The 16388-nt window shown below is 42.7% G+C and overlaps 1 protein-coding gene across 9 annotated transcripts in view; it reads right to left on the reverse strand.

Moving 5' to 3' along the window:
- Nucleotides 1-6092: 6092 nt before the first annotated feature.
- LDB3 (LIM domain binding 3) overlaps nucleotides 6093-16388 on the reverse strand; it is a 137112-nt gene continuing 126816 nt past the window's right edge. For all 9 annotated transcript variants that reach the window (XM_087932224.1, XM_087932222.1, XM_087932218.1 and 6 more), the window contains 4 exons: nucleotides 14922-15102; nucleotides 11481-11601; nucleotides 10110-10225; nucleotides 6093-8556 (listed from right to left, as the gene is read on the reverse strand). In XM_087932224.1, coding sequence (XP_087788350.1) covers nucleotides 8467-8556; nucleotides 10110-10225; nucleotides 11481-11601; nucleotides 14922-15102 — 508 coding nt within the window. In that variant the 3' untranslated portion in view covers nucleotides 6093-8466. The remainder of the gene's footprint in view (nucleotides 8557-10109; nucleotides 10226-11480; nucleotides 11602-14921; nucleotides 15103-16388) is intronic.

The raw sequence follows: 16388 nt of genomic DNA on the forward strand, positions 1-16388 counted from the left end.
CAAAAGTGCATTCCATAAATAGTTTTCAAAGATAGTAACTAGGTGACTGAAGTTTCTGTCGTGCAAAATTCTAACTGGAGAACATGATTGATGACTCTTGGCTATGGATGTGTCCCATTGGAGAATATGAATTATGATATACCCAGAGGGGTGGGGGAAAACCAGGGTCAAGGGTGACAATGAATGATGTGTCTCAAAGTCGGCTACACCCAAGCAGCACCTGACATGTTAACTCCCAATAAATCCTTTAGAAGTTTGGCTCGAGACTCATGATTTAATTGGGGGTAACTGCCGGAATCCTGACAAAGAGACTGGACTGCCATCTGTCAGAAATGATGTAGGGTCTCCTGCTTGGGTGGGTGGGGGGGGCGAGGTTGGACTAGATGACCTACAAAGTCCCTTCCAACTCTGTTAATCTGTAATCTGTACCTAATTCAGCAATGATTTGCATCCGAAGCATTTTTCAAATTGCCCAGGTGGTCCTCAATTTACGACTGCCAATGAGCCCAAAATTTCTGTGGCTAAGCGAGTTGGTTGTTAAGTGAATTTCACCCCATTTTACGAACTTTCTTCCCATGGTTCTTAACTGAATCACCACATTTTTAAAGCAAGGAACACAGGTGTTAAGTGAATCTGACTTCCCCAGGGGTGGGATTCAAATTTTGTAACAACCAGTTCTGTAGGCTTGGGTAGGTGGGTGTGGCCATGTGACTGAGTGGGTGTGGCCTTTTTTGGCAGCAAACAACCCCCCCCCCAAATTTTTGGGGCCTTCTGGGCTTCAGGGAAGCCTCCTGTGAGAAGCAGCAAGTAAACAAGGCAAATCCCAGCACAGCTGATCATAGGAACAGCTGATCGTTGGGAAGGGGAAAAAAAAATACCTTAAGGAGTGACTGTATGGGGAAGAACACAGTCAGCGATGTCGGGCATGCGCGAAATGTTGCACATACGTGATAAGGACTGACTGGGCGGGAGGAGGAGGGCCAGCCAGGGGCACGGTTTTCCACTTCTCCAAACTGCACAGAATCAAAACAACCAGTTGTATAGAACTGGTCCAAACCGGTAGAATCCCAACCCTGGGCTTCCCCATTGGCTTTGCTTGCCAGAAGTTTGCATAAAGTGATCAGGTGACCCTAGGACATTGAAACTGACATGAGTCAATTGCCAAGCGTCTGAATTTGAATCACCGGCCATGGGGCAGCCGCAATAGTTGTAAGCATGAAAAACTGTCGTAAGTCACTTTTTTTTCAGTGCCATTGTAACTTTGAATAGTCATTAAATGAATTGTTGTATTGAAGACTACCTGTATCAGGTACACCTTTGGTAAAGCAACGTTAAGCGCAGGGAGAAAATGATCAGAAATCCTAGGGACATTTTATATTCACTGAATTGGATTTAGTTCGTGCAAAACACAGTGGGATTCTGCTACGTTAACTAAAGGTTTTGCCTGGTTTTCAGACAATGAATGACAAATTCTGCATCTTTCCCTCACTCTGCTTGAGTGCCTGTGTTGAGAAATAAGGGTGATAAAACCCCAAAAAATCAACCTTTGCAATGTCCATTAAAAAATAATAATAATCAGCGCAACGGAGTTTCAAAAATCACAAAGCAATTCCAAACTTTAAACAATGATTGCCGTTGCACGCAAAGCCACAGGAAACTGAGCTGGGCTTCTCTTGCAATTAATTGCTTCCGCTGTATATAAAATTGAAAGTATTGGTTATTCTGGGGCGGAAAAAGGATATCCTGAAAGCTTGTTCCCACTTCCTGAGCAAAACTCTATTGCGGAAACTTTCACCCTGAATACATTTATAATAAATTATCCAACGATGACAAAGAAGACAGCGAAAAAAACCCCAAGGCTTACTGGAGTTTGTGTTATTCTTTCTTATTGTGTGTGTGTGTGTGTGTGTGTGTGTGTGGATTGTTTATGTATTTTGACCTTGGTACTAGCAGATTTAAATTTTAATTCTCTGCAGACTTCTGCACTGCCCCCTGCAAGCATGAATCTCTTGTAATATGTAAAGCTGAAGATATGAACTGCTAGGGCCAACAGTCTCAAGAAATCACTTTATAAAAAGTAGGTAAATTGTAATTTGCCCCTATTATAATCTGGCTTTGCTTCCCTCGGTGCAATCACAGGTAATGCTTAATTTATAACCAGTTGCTTAGCCTTCAAAGTTGATGATTCCTTGATTCAGCTGCTGTTTACTGCTTGATGGTTTATTTTTCTGAGTTGGTAGTTCCTTGATTTGAGGTGTTGTTTACAACTTGGTTCTAGGTATACTATTAACCCTGATCTCTACTTAGGAGCCACCAAGAACCCTCCCACCAACACTGACAGGGCAAGCTCCTGTATATAAACACAGATCAAAGCCCACTACCTTCTGGCACTGATGCTGTTACCTAGCTGGGTCATGAAATGTCTGCAAGAAAACCACCAAGATCAGAGAGCACCAAAGCCGCCACAGTACTACTACCCGGTTTCCCCAAAAATACAACCTACCCTGAAAGTAAGCCCTAGCTTGATTTTTTTACACATGCCCTACCACCCCCACCCCCAAATAAGGCCAAATTAAGATCCTGCCCACTCCAGAGTGCACGGGTAAAAATTAAGCTAGGGTGGGGATGCGGGGGAGGTAGAGCTGGCCTTCTACTTACCTTTGGACAGTTGTAGCCAGGCCTCGCACACCCCAACACCTGACTTGCCGGCCCATTTCTTCTGCAGCCAACAAGGATTTCCTAAAGGCCTTTGTAGCTGATAACTGCTATTGGCTGCAGAGGCCTTCAGGAAAGCCTTGCCGGTTACAGAAGTTTCTGAAGGTCTAAGACAGTGAAAAGGAGGCCAGAGGTAACACGCGCAAGTGAGTTAGTTGGTGGATGACACCCCTGAAAATAAGACCTGGTGCTTTTTTGGTGGAAAAAATATATATAAGATAAGGTCTTATTTTCAGGGAAACAACACCTCCTCCCTCTTCTTCTTCTTCTTCTTCTTCTTCTTCTTCTTCTTCTTCTTCTTCTTCTTCTTCTTCTTCTTCTTCTTCTTCTTCTTCTTCTTCTTCTTCCTCTTCCTCTTCCTCTTCCTCTCCTTCTCCTTCTCCTCCTTCTCCTTCTCCTCTCAATAAACCCCACTCCCTTCTGCACTGCATTTTAAGATCTCTTCTCCTTCTCCTTCTCCTCTCAATAAACCCCACTCCCTTCTGCACTGCATTTTAAGATCACCCACAGAATTAGATTTCAAATACAGCTTTTCTTCCTTGTAAGAAACTCCACACATTTGTTCATGCTAGCACTGCTAAATAGAACAAGATCAGAGAGAAGACCTAATTGAACTGAAAACATCAGATAAGAAAGGGGTATTTAAGAAAGCATATAAATTCTAGTTTCAATGGCTGAGATTCCAAAGAAGATGTTTATTTGACAAAAGTATTTCTGGCTGTTGAACATTCTTTCTTTTCTCACATAAATTCAGGGGTGGGGGGTGGGAATCATACTTTTAAAAAATAGTTTATTAGTGTCGGCACCGATAATCCATGCAAGATATATCAAGTCACACTTCATGAATAAACACACTGTATGCTGAGCAACTGAAGAAAAAAAAATCACATGATGATCTGCTTCAAACCTTATTTAAAAGTAAGGTCACTTGTGGTATCATATCAATATTTCCGTACAGGTTTTTTAAAAAAAATCAAAGCAAAAGCTTAACAAGACTGCAGTAGAAAGCAAATCACTCAATCACAGAGGTTAATAACTTTGTTTAAAAAAATAGCATCTATTAGAGGGACATCTTATCTCACCTGAGTCCCAACATCATTTTTATTTTGTGTTTTAGCACTGAATACAAAGAAAGTTTTAAATAGAGTGTATTACCCAAGAAGGACCAAAGGAATTTCATGGATGGATAGAGTAATTGTAGATAGATAGATAGATAGATAGATAGATAGATAGATAGATAGATAGATAAATTTTTTGATTCCAGTGATTAATTGGTTGTGGTAGACTTCCTTTCAGAATTAGGATTTAAGCAAAATGCATCGTCCTAAGGCTAAATGGAAGATGGAAGGCAAGCCACAAATTAATCAGAGTTTTATCACAAAATTCAACAGAATCTGTGTTATGTCCCAAAAACTTTTCAACTGTTTTCTGCCCATTTCAGCTAGACCAAAAATATTAGCTACAATATGTAGGATCATGCTTCTGTGGGTCTCTTGATTTCAATGGATTTGCTTCTTCTTTAGGCGATTCAATATCTAATCGTCATTGACTTGGATGTCACTGATGTAACCTATCAAATTTTCCAAATCAGTTAATAGGCAAATTTTATTATTTGGTCATTCACAGGTACAGTATTAGGAAGAAAAAGGCAAAAGGTAGAAAAAAAAGCGGAACCAAAGGATAACAAGTTTAGTTTAGCATAAACAATGGTAATTGTTACATCTGTCATAAAGATAAATTTGGTATGTAGTCCTCCAGTGTTTCTCCTGCTGTAGAACAACAAATTTACTATGTGTCTAGGACTATTGTTCTATATAATTTAAAAAAATGTAAGGATACATGGCTGGATTCTACTCAAATAAAAATTGATCATAAGAAAATATACTAAGCAGCCCAATGTCAAAAATCAACAGTCTACTTGGAGTAAGAGACCTAATCTGGAGCAATTATTTTGCTGTAGCAACTTCTATTTATGTGTAACTTGGGTTGACAAAATCAGAAATGAGGAGGTAATAAGGTGCCTGGGGAAGCCAAGGGAAATCATCAAAACCATTAAAAAAATGAAAGTTAGAATATTTTGGACATGATCGCCAACATCTGATGATGGATATGGAAGAGGAAGAAGAAGGAGAAGGAGGAGAGGAAGAGGAAGAGGAAGAGGAAGAGGAAGAACAGGGAGAAGGAGAAGGAGAAGGAGGAGGAGGAGGAGGAGGAGGAGGAGGAGGAGAAGAAGAAGAAGAAGAAGAAGAAGAAGAAGAAGAAGAAGAAGAAGAAGAAGAAGAAGAAGAAGAAGAAGAAGAAACAACAACTTTTCTCATTTTGAGAATAAGAATTCAATTTTTTTTCATATTCTGGCAGGGAAAATATATCATATAAGATCTTTAAATCATTTATTCCTTTCTTTAGAACAGTGCTTCGAAACGGTCCAAAGTAAGAGAATACTGCTTTGGAGTGCTTGCCCCTTAAAGAGGATTGAGTGGTTACACAATTCCATATCTGCTTTCTCTTCTTCCAGGTTGGGTCTATCCGAAAGGAGATAGCAAACATCTACACCATCAGAATAATCCCTAAAATTTGTTGATGGACTAATCCAATGCTGGGCTATGCCACTGCTCTTTTACCATGGCTTAGTGAATAAATAAGAAAGGAATAGCCACAATGGTTCCCACCACGAGATGTATTAAACTAAAGCAAATCCCTTTTACGGCTGAATCCCATGCATGAATGTTTTCAATGAATAATGTTGTGCTATCTTTGTGCATGAAGCTCACCGTCCACAGCTGAATCTGACCATCCTTCTGCTGGATGCCATAAATGGAATTCCCTCTTGGAGCTACTGGTGGACTTAACCAGCTGAAGATAATTTGAATTAAAATCTATCTCTGTACTCCGTTGACTCCTTGGATTATAGGGAGCTATGCTACCACTGGCGATTACATTTTGCACTAAGTTACTAGCTTGGAAATGTAAGAACACGAAAGCTTGTCTTTCAGAAAAATTAAAAGGTTGGCCGAAATGCTGCAGAATCGTGTAAGAATAATTCTGAATGACTTCTGAATAATTCTGAATTTGTGCCTTCCTTGTTACATTCCTTCCTTGACAAGACAAGCAAGAGTTAAAGTGCTACAGACATGCATAAACAAGAGTTCAGATTTGCTTCACTATCCAACGCAGGGACTGAAAAAAATGTTATATGCAGAAAAATAAATATTGTACGGTGTGTGTTCCATTCTTTGCAGAACTCAAAAGAAGACTCAGTCCTGGTTAAGCATTTTTTAAAATCTAGTTAGTGCCAGTGCATCAAGAAAGCATATTTTATTCTTCCATGGGATACAAAAGGGATGTTAAAATAAAGCATAGAACTTTTGAGAAGAAGCCGTGGTTATAATGCAGCTTTTATTTTAGCTTTGAGCCTGAATGAGGTCGGGATTCCAGTCAAACAGCAAACATTATGAAAATCAAGCTGCTTTCTTTTTCCCTCTTGTTTTCCCGCCCCCCAAATGAATAATAAATATTGTACATGGTTTTCAATAAGAAATCATATTCTACTGGAGTAAACGGCTTTTATCTTTATGACAGTGTTGCCCATTCAAATGAGTGCCAAACAATGTTGACATAGAGCAAGTCTAAATTTAGGATGGTTATCTGAGCAGATATAAGCCAGTGGCTTCACCATATAAACAATTACCTGATGCTTAAAGGATTAAATACTCAAAATGCCAGCCAGAATAAATACAGGCTGCCCAACGCAAGAGGACAAAAGCTTCAAAAAGTAAATACTTGCAAAAATGCTAAATAGCATTTGTTCAAAAACTTTAAAAAAGAAAAGAAAGGAAAATTACTCAAGGTATCGCAGGCTTCTTTTTTTGTGTAGCAGCAAACACAAACACACTTTACAGCAGAAGTCTCCAAACTTGGCAATTTTAAGAATTTTAAGAACATCAACTCCCAGAATTCTGAGAATCGAAGTCCACCAGTCTTAAAGTTACCAACTTTGGAGACCTCTGCTTTTAGAGACACCATCTTTAAAGAATTGGAAGTCTCTCACTGAAGGTCTGTCTGGTGAATGGCACCAGATTTAACCAAACAAAATGTCACATTCTTGATATCAAGGAAATAATAATAATAATAAAAAATCTGGATATCCCCTCCCGTCTCTATATCTTCTTTTGCAATTGCAGCAGCTTTCCACAACCATCAACAAAAAGAAATAACTGCCTTCCCTATTACTGCTATTACGAGTAAGAGTGTTCAAGAACTCAAAGTAAGGGTTCCTGATGGACTATCCAGCCAAATCCTCGTCCATCAGTTGGCCAAGAGTCACAGATGGAAAGCAAAGGTTTGACTTCCAGATATCCAAAGATTACTGCTTCTACTACCCATTGCAAGTAATCTCAACCAAGTTGGAGGGTCTCACACTTGGGGAAATTTCTTACTAAGTGTTTCCCTCTTGGTTAGTTGGCTTGATAGTGAGGTGACAATGGCACAGTGAACATACAACTCAACACTTTTTCCTCCAGAGGTGGTATTCAGCCAGTTCTGACAGGTTCTGGTAGAGGAAATTTTGAATAGTTCAGAAAACCAACAAATAACACCTCTGACTGGCCCCGCCCCCATCTCTTCTCTGCCTCCCATTGAGTCACAGCTGATTGGCTGGATCTTCTTTTGTTGCCATGCATAGGAGAGCGGAGCTGGAAAGCAGGTTAGTGGGGTGGGTAGGGAAGGGAAGAGGGATTTTACAGTATCCTTCCCCTGCCACGCCCACAAAGCCACGCCCACAGAACCGGTAGTAAAAAAAAATTGAATACCACCACTGTTCTCCTGCCTTCCACAGTAGCAGATGAAGGACAACTGATACTCTTGAGTTAACTCTTCACTCTTCCATGCAATCCTTCTTATCATTTTGCCCAACCTATCTACCAACGATCAGAAGCTCAAGGTCCACACACATCCGGAGTCCTTTGAAAATCATTCTCTAACAGTTCTACTCTAGGGGGATGTAGTCAATCTAGGAATGAGACTTAGGAAGAGCCATTCACGATTATTGGGGAGTGTCTGATATTATCCCCAAAATTTACCAGCTTGGGGGAAAAAAGCACATTTTTTTTAAATCGAGGAAAACCACACCTATATACAAGAAAACCTGGTAATTAGGGAGAATTACCAGAGGGGTTTTTAGTTGTGTTTTGGATTCAAGCTTTGATTGGGTTCAGTCCATGGCGTGTTTTTAGTAAATTCTATCTGGCCTACAATTTTTTTTTAAAACCTAAAAGTTATGCCACATCTAAGTAAGTGTGAAGAAGAGTCACGACATGTAACAATGGAATATCTCTCTGTTGGCTTGGTAAGGAATACTTAATTGACTCATCACAATGGACTCTGACTCTACGTTACTTTGCGTAAATTGGCACTTTTGAGTTGTATTATAAGAAAGGATTCTATTTGTTTATTTTAACAGTAATGTTAATGTGTTCTACTAAGGTAAACCTTTCCTGGTCAATAAGTTTACACGGAAACTTCCCCGTTATTTTGTTCATTTTGCTCAAGCATTTGCAGCCCAAGTTGGCTGTCAAGCTATTCACTCTTTTGTACACCAAATCTCTGCACACACAAAAGCATAATTCAAAGTGTCCATAATTTGTGACCTCCCCTTCCCCTTCCCTATCTTCCAACATCCATAGGGATCTATATTTAATCTGTTGAATCAACCTCCGCGCTTTTTTACTTCGTTATTCCCTTCTGGATCTTTCTTTAGACGTTGATGGCGTGGGCATGTTTCTTGCACAGAGGTTTGTCTTTCTTCGAATAAAATGGTTGACCTTCCAAATTGACATGGCAGACCTACAAGTGAAAGACACAGGAAGTTGGAATTGCATCAAAGCAGGTGCGATTCTGAGACCCCAACATTTCAGCCCATTCTGTGAAATCAGCAAAGTTAGAGCAATCTAACATAAGACGTGCTGAGCAGGAGTGGGATTCAAAACCCCCAGCAACTGGTTCGCTGCCCAGTTGCTGGATGGGTGTGCCCATGGTGGGCATGGCCTACCAGAACTTCCTGTTTCCACTTCCGGTGGGCCTCCAGAGCCCAGGGAGGCCATTTTTGCAATCCCAAGGGTCCGGGGGCTTCCCCTGGGCCTGTGGGAGGGCGAAAACAGCCTTTTCTGGGCTCTGGAGACCCACCAGAAGCCAGAAAAAGGCCTGTTTGTGGATTTCCAGAAGTCCCATTTTCCCCCCTTCCAGAGCCTCCACGCAGACCCTGCACCTCCATCGAAAATGGGCTGAGTGAAGACTCCTGGGAGGGGAGGGATGGGATGTGTGGGGCCAGCCGGTCAGTTCAAATACTGGTTCCGCAAACCAGATGTAACTTTAACATCCGGTTCACCTGAACCAGTCCAAACCGGTAGAATCTCACCCCTGATACTGAGCCTCCATTACTGATTCAAGCAATGAGAGAAAGAGAGAGATTTGTGCACACGGATGATATGATTCCTTGATTCTGTTTCTTTAGAAAATCACTGACAATCAAGGAACATCCTTTAATGTGTTGACATGAAACACACAAAACAGTTTGGGTTTTGGTGCAGTCAGTCATTTCTTTCCAAGATGATCTACCAAACTGAGCACAGATGAACATGATCCAGATCTACTTCCAAGAATAGAACCAGAATATGGGTTCTTCTACATACATGTTTTGAAGAACATCTCATATGATCTCTCATCCCTAGCAGGTTGGCCATACCTACAAGGTGTTTGTTTCAGTATGAAACATTTAGAAGCCCCCCTGGACCTCTCGGGGTATCCAGAGATGGGCTGCTGCAGGTTCGGACTGGTTTGCCCAAACCCCTTGTTCCGATTCTGTGCAGTTCAGAGAACTGGCAAATTGGACCACCGACTGGCCCCACCCCTGCCTATTTTTCAGGCCATTTGGATGAAAAACAGCCCGAAAGAGGCCCCAAAACAGCTTGAAAAACAGGCCAGTTTTCGAGCTGTTTTCAGGCCGGTTTTCTAGCCAAAATCAGCCTGAAAACAGCCCCTCAAAAGGCCTGGAAATGGCTCAAGAACAGGCCGAAAATTGCATGGGGGCAGGGTCATCCAGTGATGGGATTAGCCCCAACCAGCTGAATCCTACCCCTTCCTTTGAAGCGAGTGGCCAGGAGGCAGGGCTGGGTGTGATGAGTGACGTCACCCACCCAGTTGGAATCAATTGGAGATTATGCTTGTCTCGGAGTGATTGATTACTATGGATAATTTCTGGATGCCTAACGCCAGTCACATGACCAACCAGCCACGCCCACCCAGCCAGAGAACTGGGTTGTTAAAAAAAATTGCAGCCCACCACTGGGGGGTATCTATCTTTGTTGTGACACCCCCGCCCGTCTTGGGAAGATACCTACAGCACAAATGAAGCATGTATCATGCCAGGTGTGACCAAGGGCTTCAATGAACTTGTCTCCAGCCTCAACGGGGAAGTCGCATCCATGGCATTTGGTGCTGAACAAGGCAACATAATCTAGAAGAAAACATACCAAAAATAAAAAAATTGAGGTTTTCAATATAAAGAGCACTAGGATAAATATATTAAGTCTTCTCTTGATTTTTTTTGTGATGTCATAGATACACACATGTAGTTTTGGGACAAAAAGACAACCACGGAGTTTGAACATCTTCTTTAACGGGTTGCAAAATTGTGGGTTTATTGTTGCTTGCCTTCCTCCTCAGCTTTGTGAAAGTTTCTGGAACGGGCTTTGAAATGGGTTGACTTGCCTGGTATGGCACAATATTTGGAGCATTAGACTAGGAGCAGGAAGAACTAGTTTCAAATCCTGCTGCCTTGCAAACGACAAGGTGGGGGTTTGGGTGGAGATCAGCCAGCTGATCTCTCTCTCTCTTAGCCTGACCAGCCTTAGAGTATTTCACAGTTATGAAAGCAAATAAGGGTGCATGGGGAACTCGTGGGAAGGAGGGCAAGACTAAACATGATCAGTGAGGCATTCTGACATGAAGCAATGCCAGAGTCTAAGCTGCAAATGCAACCATTTATAGAATGAATATTGTATATTATATGCTTCTTCTTCTGCACCAAATATTAGTGATGCTTCAGCAATCATTAACTTTTTAAAAATCTCTAGATTTGGCACACTTTGATTTTTAAATGAAGGATTTGTTTTCCTTACCTAAATGTGCTTATTCCCCCCCCCCCTTTTTTTTTTCTTTTTATCTTAGGCATGCTCAACCAGATAGAAGCCAATCGGCTGTTTGCAAAAATGAAAACAAATAAACAAGAAAAGCCAAACAAGATTGAGTCTTGGGAGGAAATGTCAGGACTGAATCTGCAGAAGTTGAAAAAAAAAAAAAAACAATTGCAGGAGTAAGAGAACGACATATCACCGTCGAGAAAATTGTACGACTGTGTCAAAGTAGTTTCTGGGAATCAAATTTTTCTCTACTTCACGCTGTCTTCCTGGAAAGTATCTACGTTAGGACTGTGAACTCAAAGTAGCAGTTGCTTTTCAAAGTCATTGCGAACAAAAGAAGACCTCAAAAAGCCCAAAGCCCTACAAATTTGGGAAAGGGGAAAAGCAAAAAGAGGAAAGTTGCCTTTTTGAAGCCATCCCTACGAGAACATGGCTGAACATGAAAACTGACTGGCAAAGACTTGCAAGAAGCATGAATGAAAGCGGTAGAGAAGGAGGGGATTTCCAAGCTGAGGGTGTTTTTGTTGGAAAGATCCAAGACTATCAACTGATGGAGGAACTTCGCAGCACCTTTCTCACAGTAGGGTTCTCCATCCTCCATGTGGAAGAGGCTGTTTCCAAACGGCTTCCGACAGGCAGCGCAGACAAAGCAAGTGGTGTGCCAAGTTTGCCTCAAAGCATGCATCACTTCCTGGAAGAGAAAGGAGAAGTGGGTGATTTTTCCAGAAATGTTCTCCTTTTGGTGGGGGAAAGGAACATGGGGGAGGCCAGCTCTTATCCCAGCTAAATAATTCAACGATTGATTATTATTTCCTCTTGTCAAGGAGAGGTAATGTCTGAGCAACTCAGGTGGAACTCCCGCAGGTCATTGTGGGGTTATCCCAAGATGTTCTTCAGATGTGGTGAACCTCAACTTCTATCATGCCCAGTGAAGCAGCTGAGTTGTCTACGGTTCATGGAGTTTTCAGGTAGTCCTCGAATTATAACCATAACTGAACCCCATATTTTTGTTGAGAAGCGAGACAATAGTCAAGTGAGTTTTGCCCATTGGATGACCTTTCTTGCCACCACTGTTAAGTGAATCACTGCATTTGTTAAGTGAATCTGACTTCCCCGTTGACTTTGTCTGTCTGAAGGTCACAAAAGGGAATCACACGACCCAGGAATGCTGCAACCATCATAAGTATGAACCAGTTGCCAAGCATTTGAATTTAGACCACATGATTACAGGGATACTGTTATGGTTGTAAGTGTGAAAAACAGTCATAAATCACTTTTTTAGTGCCATTGTCATGTCCCAGCATATAACTTTTATATACTGTTGTTATATACTTTCTAGTGGCCAGAAAGACAAATACCAAGTATATTGTTTGATGCTGATCCAACCCCTTTCCCCATCAGCCCACACTCTCAAAACAAGTGCACGATGGGAAGCCAGACTCCATTTAAGAGGTCCTTAAAGGGGGCGTGCATAAGCATACCAGCGTGCCTACCATCCCTGTCCTACTGTCTCCATTTATCTGTATTTACTTCCTTCATTCTTGTTTATGTTCATACTTATACTTGATATCCTGTACATTTTTGACAAATAAAATAAAATAATAAAATTTCTTTTAGCATTTGGAGAAGGTGGAAGCAGAAAGAAGAATCCATCTTAATCTGTGGCATATGGTCATTCAAGGACAAACCCACATCCCACACAAAGAGTATCATTGGTGAGATTTAAATTGCTTGTATTTATTCATTGCTATGTTCAGCAGTAACCCAATACTGCCTATCTTGTATTTGGTTCTCATTGAATGTATCCCTATTTTCCCCAGTTTCACCATATCCTGTTCTTTCAATAAAGCATTCAGACCTATGCACATGATGCAGAACCGCCGTTGTAACTTTAAATGGTCACTAAACAAATGGTTCAGAGGTGGGTATTCAGCAGGTTCTGACCAGTTCTGGAGAACTGGTAGCAGAAAGTTTGAGTAGTTCGGAGAACTGGCAAATCCCACACGACTAGCCCCTCCCCATCTATTCTCTGCCTCCCGAGTCCCAGCCGATTGCCTGAGCTTTCTTTTGTTGCCCTGCACAGGAGAACGGAGCTGGAAAGCAGGTTAGTGGGGTGGGGAGGGAATGGGGATTTTGCAGTAACCTTCCCTTGCCACACCCACCAGGCCACGCCCACAGAACTGGTAGTAAACTTTTTTGAATCCCACCACTGAAATGCTTATAAGTGGAGAACTACCTCTACAGTCAAACGCCCCAGGAAAGCATTAGGAAGAGGAAGGTGGTGTGACTTTACTTCAACCTTTAAAGAGTGTTGCTGGATGCCTTTATCTAAAGGGTATTGGGGATTCAGATCCCCAAGGGGGGAACCTTGGACTGGAAATGCAGTATTGTGTTAGGCATTTCCAATCATCCCATAAATATCTGCTTAAAACACAAAAATGTCAGCTGTGGAAGTTTAAGTCATTCCAACACATCACTTTGAAGTAGCCCAACTCAAATGACCAGGGAAAAAAACCAGGACTGGGATAATTGGTGTACAGGACTTTGCCGACCACTGCTCATTATCTGTTGAGCCATTTGTTCATGAGGTCTCTTCTCTCTATAATTTTTTTTTTTGAATTCCTAGTTTCCAAGGTGTTAGCTAATTTAATCTGACGTTCCCTTCTTCTCACCTACTCTTGACAAAACCCAATGATCATTCTATGTTAACGAGCTGCCTCACTGGTGAGTCACTGTTAATAAATCTAATTAACCTGAATGAGTGTTTGCATAGCAACCTAGATGATCAGTTTAAGTTAAGTTTGCAGGTCATCCTGCTTAGTTTATGGGGAAGTCAATACAGGAAAAGGGAGCTCACGATCTCACAGCCAATGGAAGCTAAGGTCTGATTGGAATCTCAATTAATACACGGCAGAGCTTCTTCATTTCCAAGCCACAGTCTACTCTTCTGTCTTTTCTAACAGGTATGGCCAGTGGTGGGATTCAAATAATTTAGCAACCGGTTCACCCAGTTGGCTGCTGGGGAAGGCGTGGCCGATCCCCATCCTCCAGCTCTGCTGTACATGTGGGATGAGTCTCCTGCAATGGCCACCCTGACCCTGGGTGAACCGGTTGTAAATTACCCACTCTCCCCGCTATCAGCATGGATCCTGGGTGCTGCGCTGCAACGGACCAATGGAAAAATTCGGCACAAGGGGAGGAGGAGGAGGAGGAACAGCTTCCCTTTTCCTCACGCTGACTGCTTCGTGGTCCATTTCTCCATTACAGCACAGTGCCCAGGGTCCACTTTGATAGTAGGGGTGGGGGTGGGGGGGTATGTAAGAACTGGTTCGCCTGAACCAGTACAAACCGGCTGTCAGCTTTGGAAGCCATATTAGCACCAGATGCTTCCAAGCTGCCACATTCCTGAGCCTGGGAAAATGGAAGGAAGAGATTTCTCGGAGCGTATGTGGTTAGACACAACAACATTCTTCTTCTAAGTCAAGGTCATGTTATTTCTGCACCTGGTGGAGAGGACGTCTCAGGTTGGGACGGATGGTGATTGGGGCATGTGATGCAATGATGGGTGCAGGGGGTGGATTTGTAATGTTTTACTTATTGCAAGGAAACCCGGAGCGTTCAGATTCGGGATTTCCCAGATGTGCCAGTTTACTATTCTAATGAAAAGAACCTTTCAGACGATGTCTGTCTTGGATTTATTTGTTGGACTGGAGGTTTTCTGGAACACTGACACTGGCTGAATCCCACCACTGGATACGGTTCATGTTTATCAACTGATATAGAGATGATGAGACTTCAGAGACATTCTGTGCCCACTGTAACCGAAATTTTACATCTGGGCTTCAAAAGGATAGGTGACCATTACAACTGGAGCAGAGAGCTAGAGTTTTCTTTGTCTCTTCAGTGCTCCCCGAGGGTCATTCAAATTCTTGCAGCCCATATCTGGTAGTTGGGCTCTCCCCCATAGACATGATTTGGCCAGGATTCCTCCCAGTAGGCTGGTGGACTTACCCCCATGATCTTGGCATGGCATCTGGCACAGGTCGGGGCAAAGAACTGTTCATAGCAATGCTCACAGTAGACGCTGTTCTGTTCTTCAACAAACCCCACATCAGCCAGAGAGGTCTTGCAATAAGCACAGTAGAATTCCTCAGGGTGCCAAGAGCGACCCATGGCTACCAAGAACGGCCCTCTGTAAGAATGAATCAAACACATTCAGAAAGATATTGCTCTTCTATCCCTTGCTTTTCTATCTCTTGCACATATGGATCTGTTCCAATGACTCCTAGGAATTAGCTTAATAAAACCCAGAAAAACCTCTTTAAAGACTTAACAATTCAAAGCTTATTGAACTATTATTCTGAATCTCCCCATTACCAGCCCACACGGAGAATTAATAAATTTTCTTCCGAGGGGATCTGAACACAATGTCAAATCCAGCCAGCGACCAAGAAGCCCTGGGAGCAACTGGAGGACAAATTTCTCTGCTGCAAGAGGAAGCAGCAGAAGCCGACTTGTTAGCAGAACTAAATCTTGGGGAAAAACCAGCTGTAAAACCCAAATGGTCCCTGGGAGTCGGATGGAAGGATCCTGAGGAAAAGCCTCCTCCAGGAGTGACCACTACCCGTCGGCGTGGAAGAGAGGAGCCATGGCAGGAGAAGGAAAGAAAGAATTTTCTACTCACTCAAGCCATGCATCTTCTAAATGAAGCTACCGGAGAACCTCAAACTGATCAAAGGTATGAGGGAGAGGAGGGGGAGGCAGCCCCAGCCAGAAGAATTAGAGCAGCCACCCCCATAAATCAACCTAGCACAACAGGCAGCAGCAGCCCAGGGCCCCCCAGCAGGAGGAGTAATTGCCAGAAGACATAGAACTCCAAAGGTGCCCCCATTGGAAGTAAAATATGGAGCGGGTCCCAAGGAATAGGATTCTTCCTGGCACAAGTCTGGAGCCATATGGAGGAAAACGGAGGGGATTTTTCCTCAGAAGCAGCCAAAGTCAGATGTGTTACCAGGGCTCTGGAGGGAACCGCTGCAGAGTGGATGGTGACTTTGCATAATGATAATGCCCCTCAGCTGATGAATTAAGACCTGTTCATGACTGCACTGTGGGCCAGGTTTGAAGACCCACTTGCTGAACGTAAGGCCAGAGTTAGGATGAAGACCATAAATCAGGGGTGGAGATAAGGGGCCGACTACACCCAGGAATTTAGAGAGCTGGCGTGTCATGTTCGAGGCTGGTCCCAGGGAGCCCTGATAGAAGCTTTTAAAGATGGATTGAATGAAGATGTATATCGAAGCTGTATTACCAAAAGAGACCCCAGTGAGCTGCAGCTATGGTACGTGCTGGTGGCAGAGGTGGAAACTGATCTGACCTGAAACAGACGCGGGGGGGGAGGTGTTGATTGGAGCAAGTCCTCCCCCACCAGCCCTCGAGAAGCCTTAAAACCTCAAAAGGGAGGAATGGCGGCAAAACCCA

Source organism: Pseudonaja textilis, chromosome 4, assembly GCF_049901715.1.
Source record: "Pseudonaja textilis isolate UNSWEBS1 chromosome 4, rPseTex1.2, whole genome shotgun sequence".
Taxonomy (NCBI): Eukaryota; Metazoa; Chordata; class Lepidosauria; order Squamata; family Elapidae; genus Pseudonaja; species Pseudonaja textilis.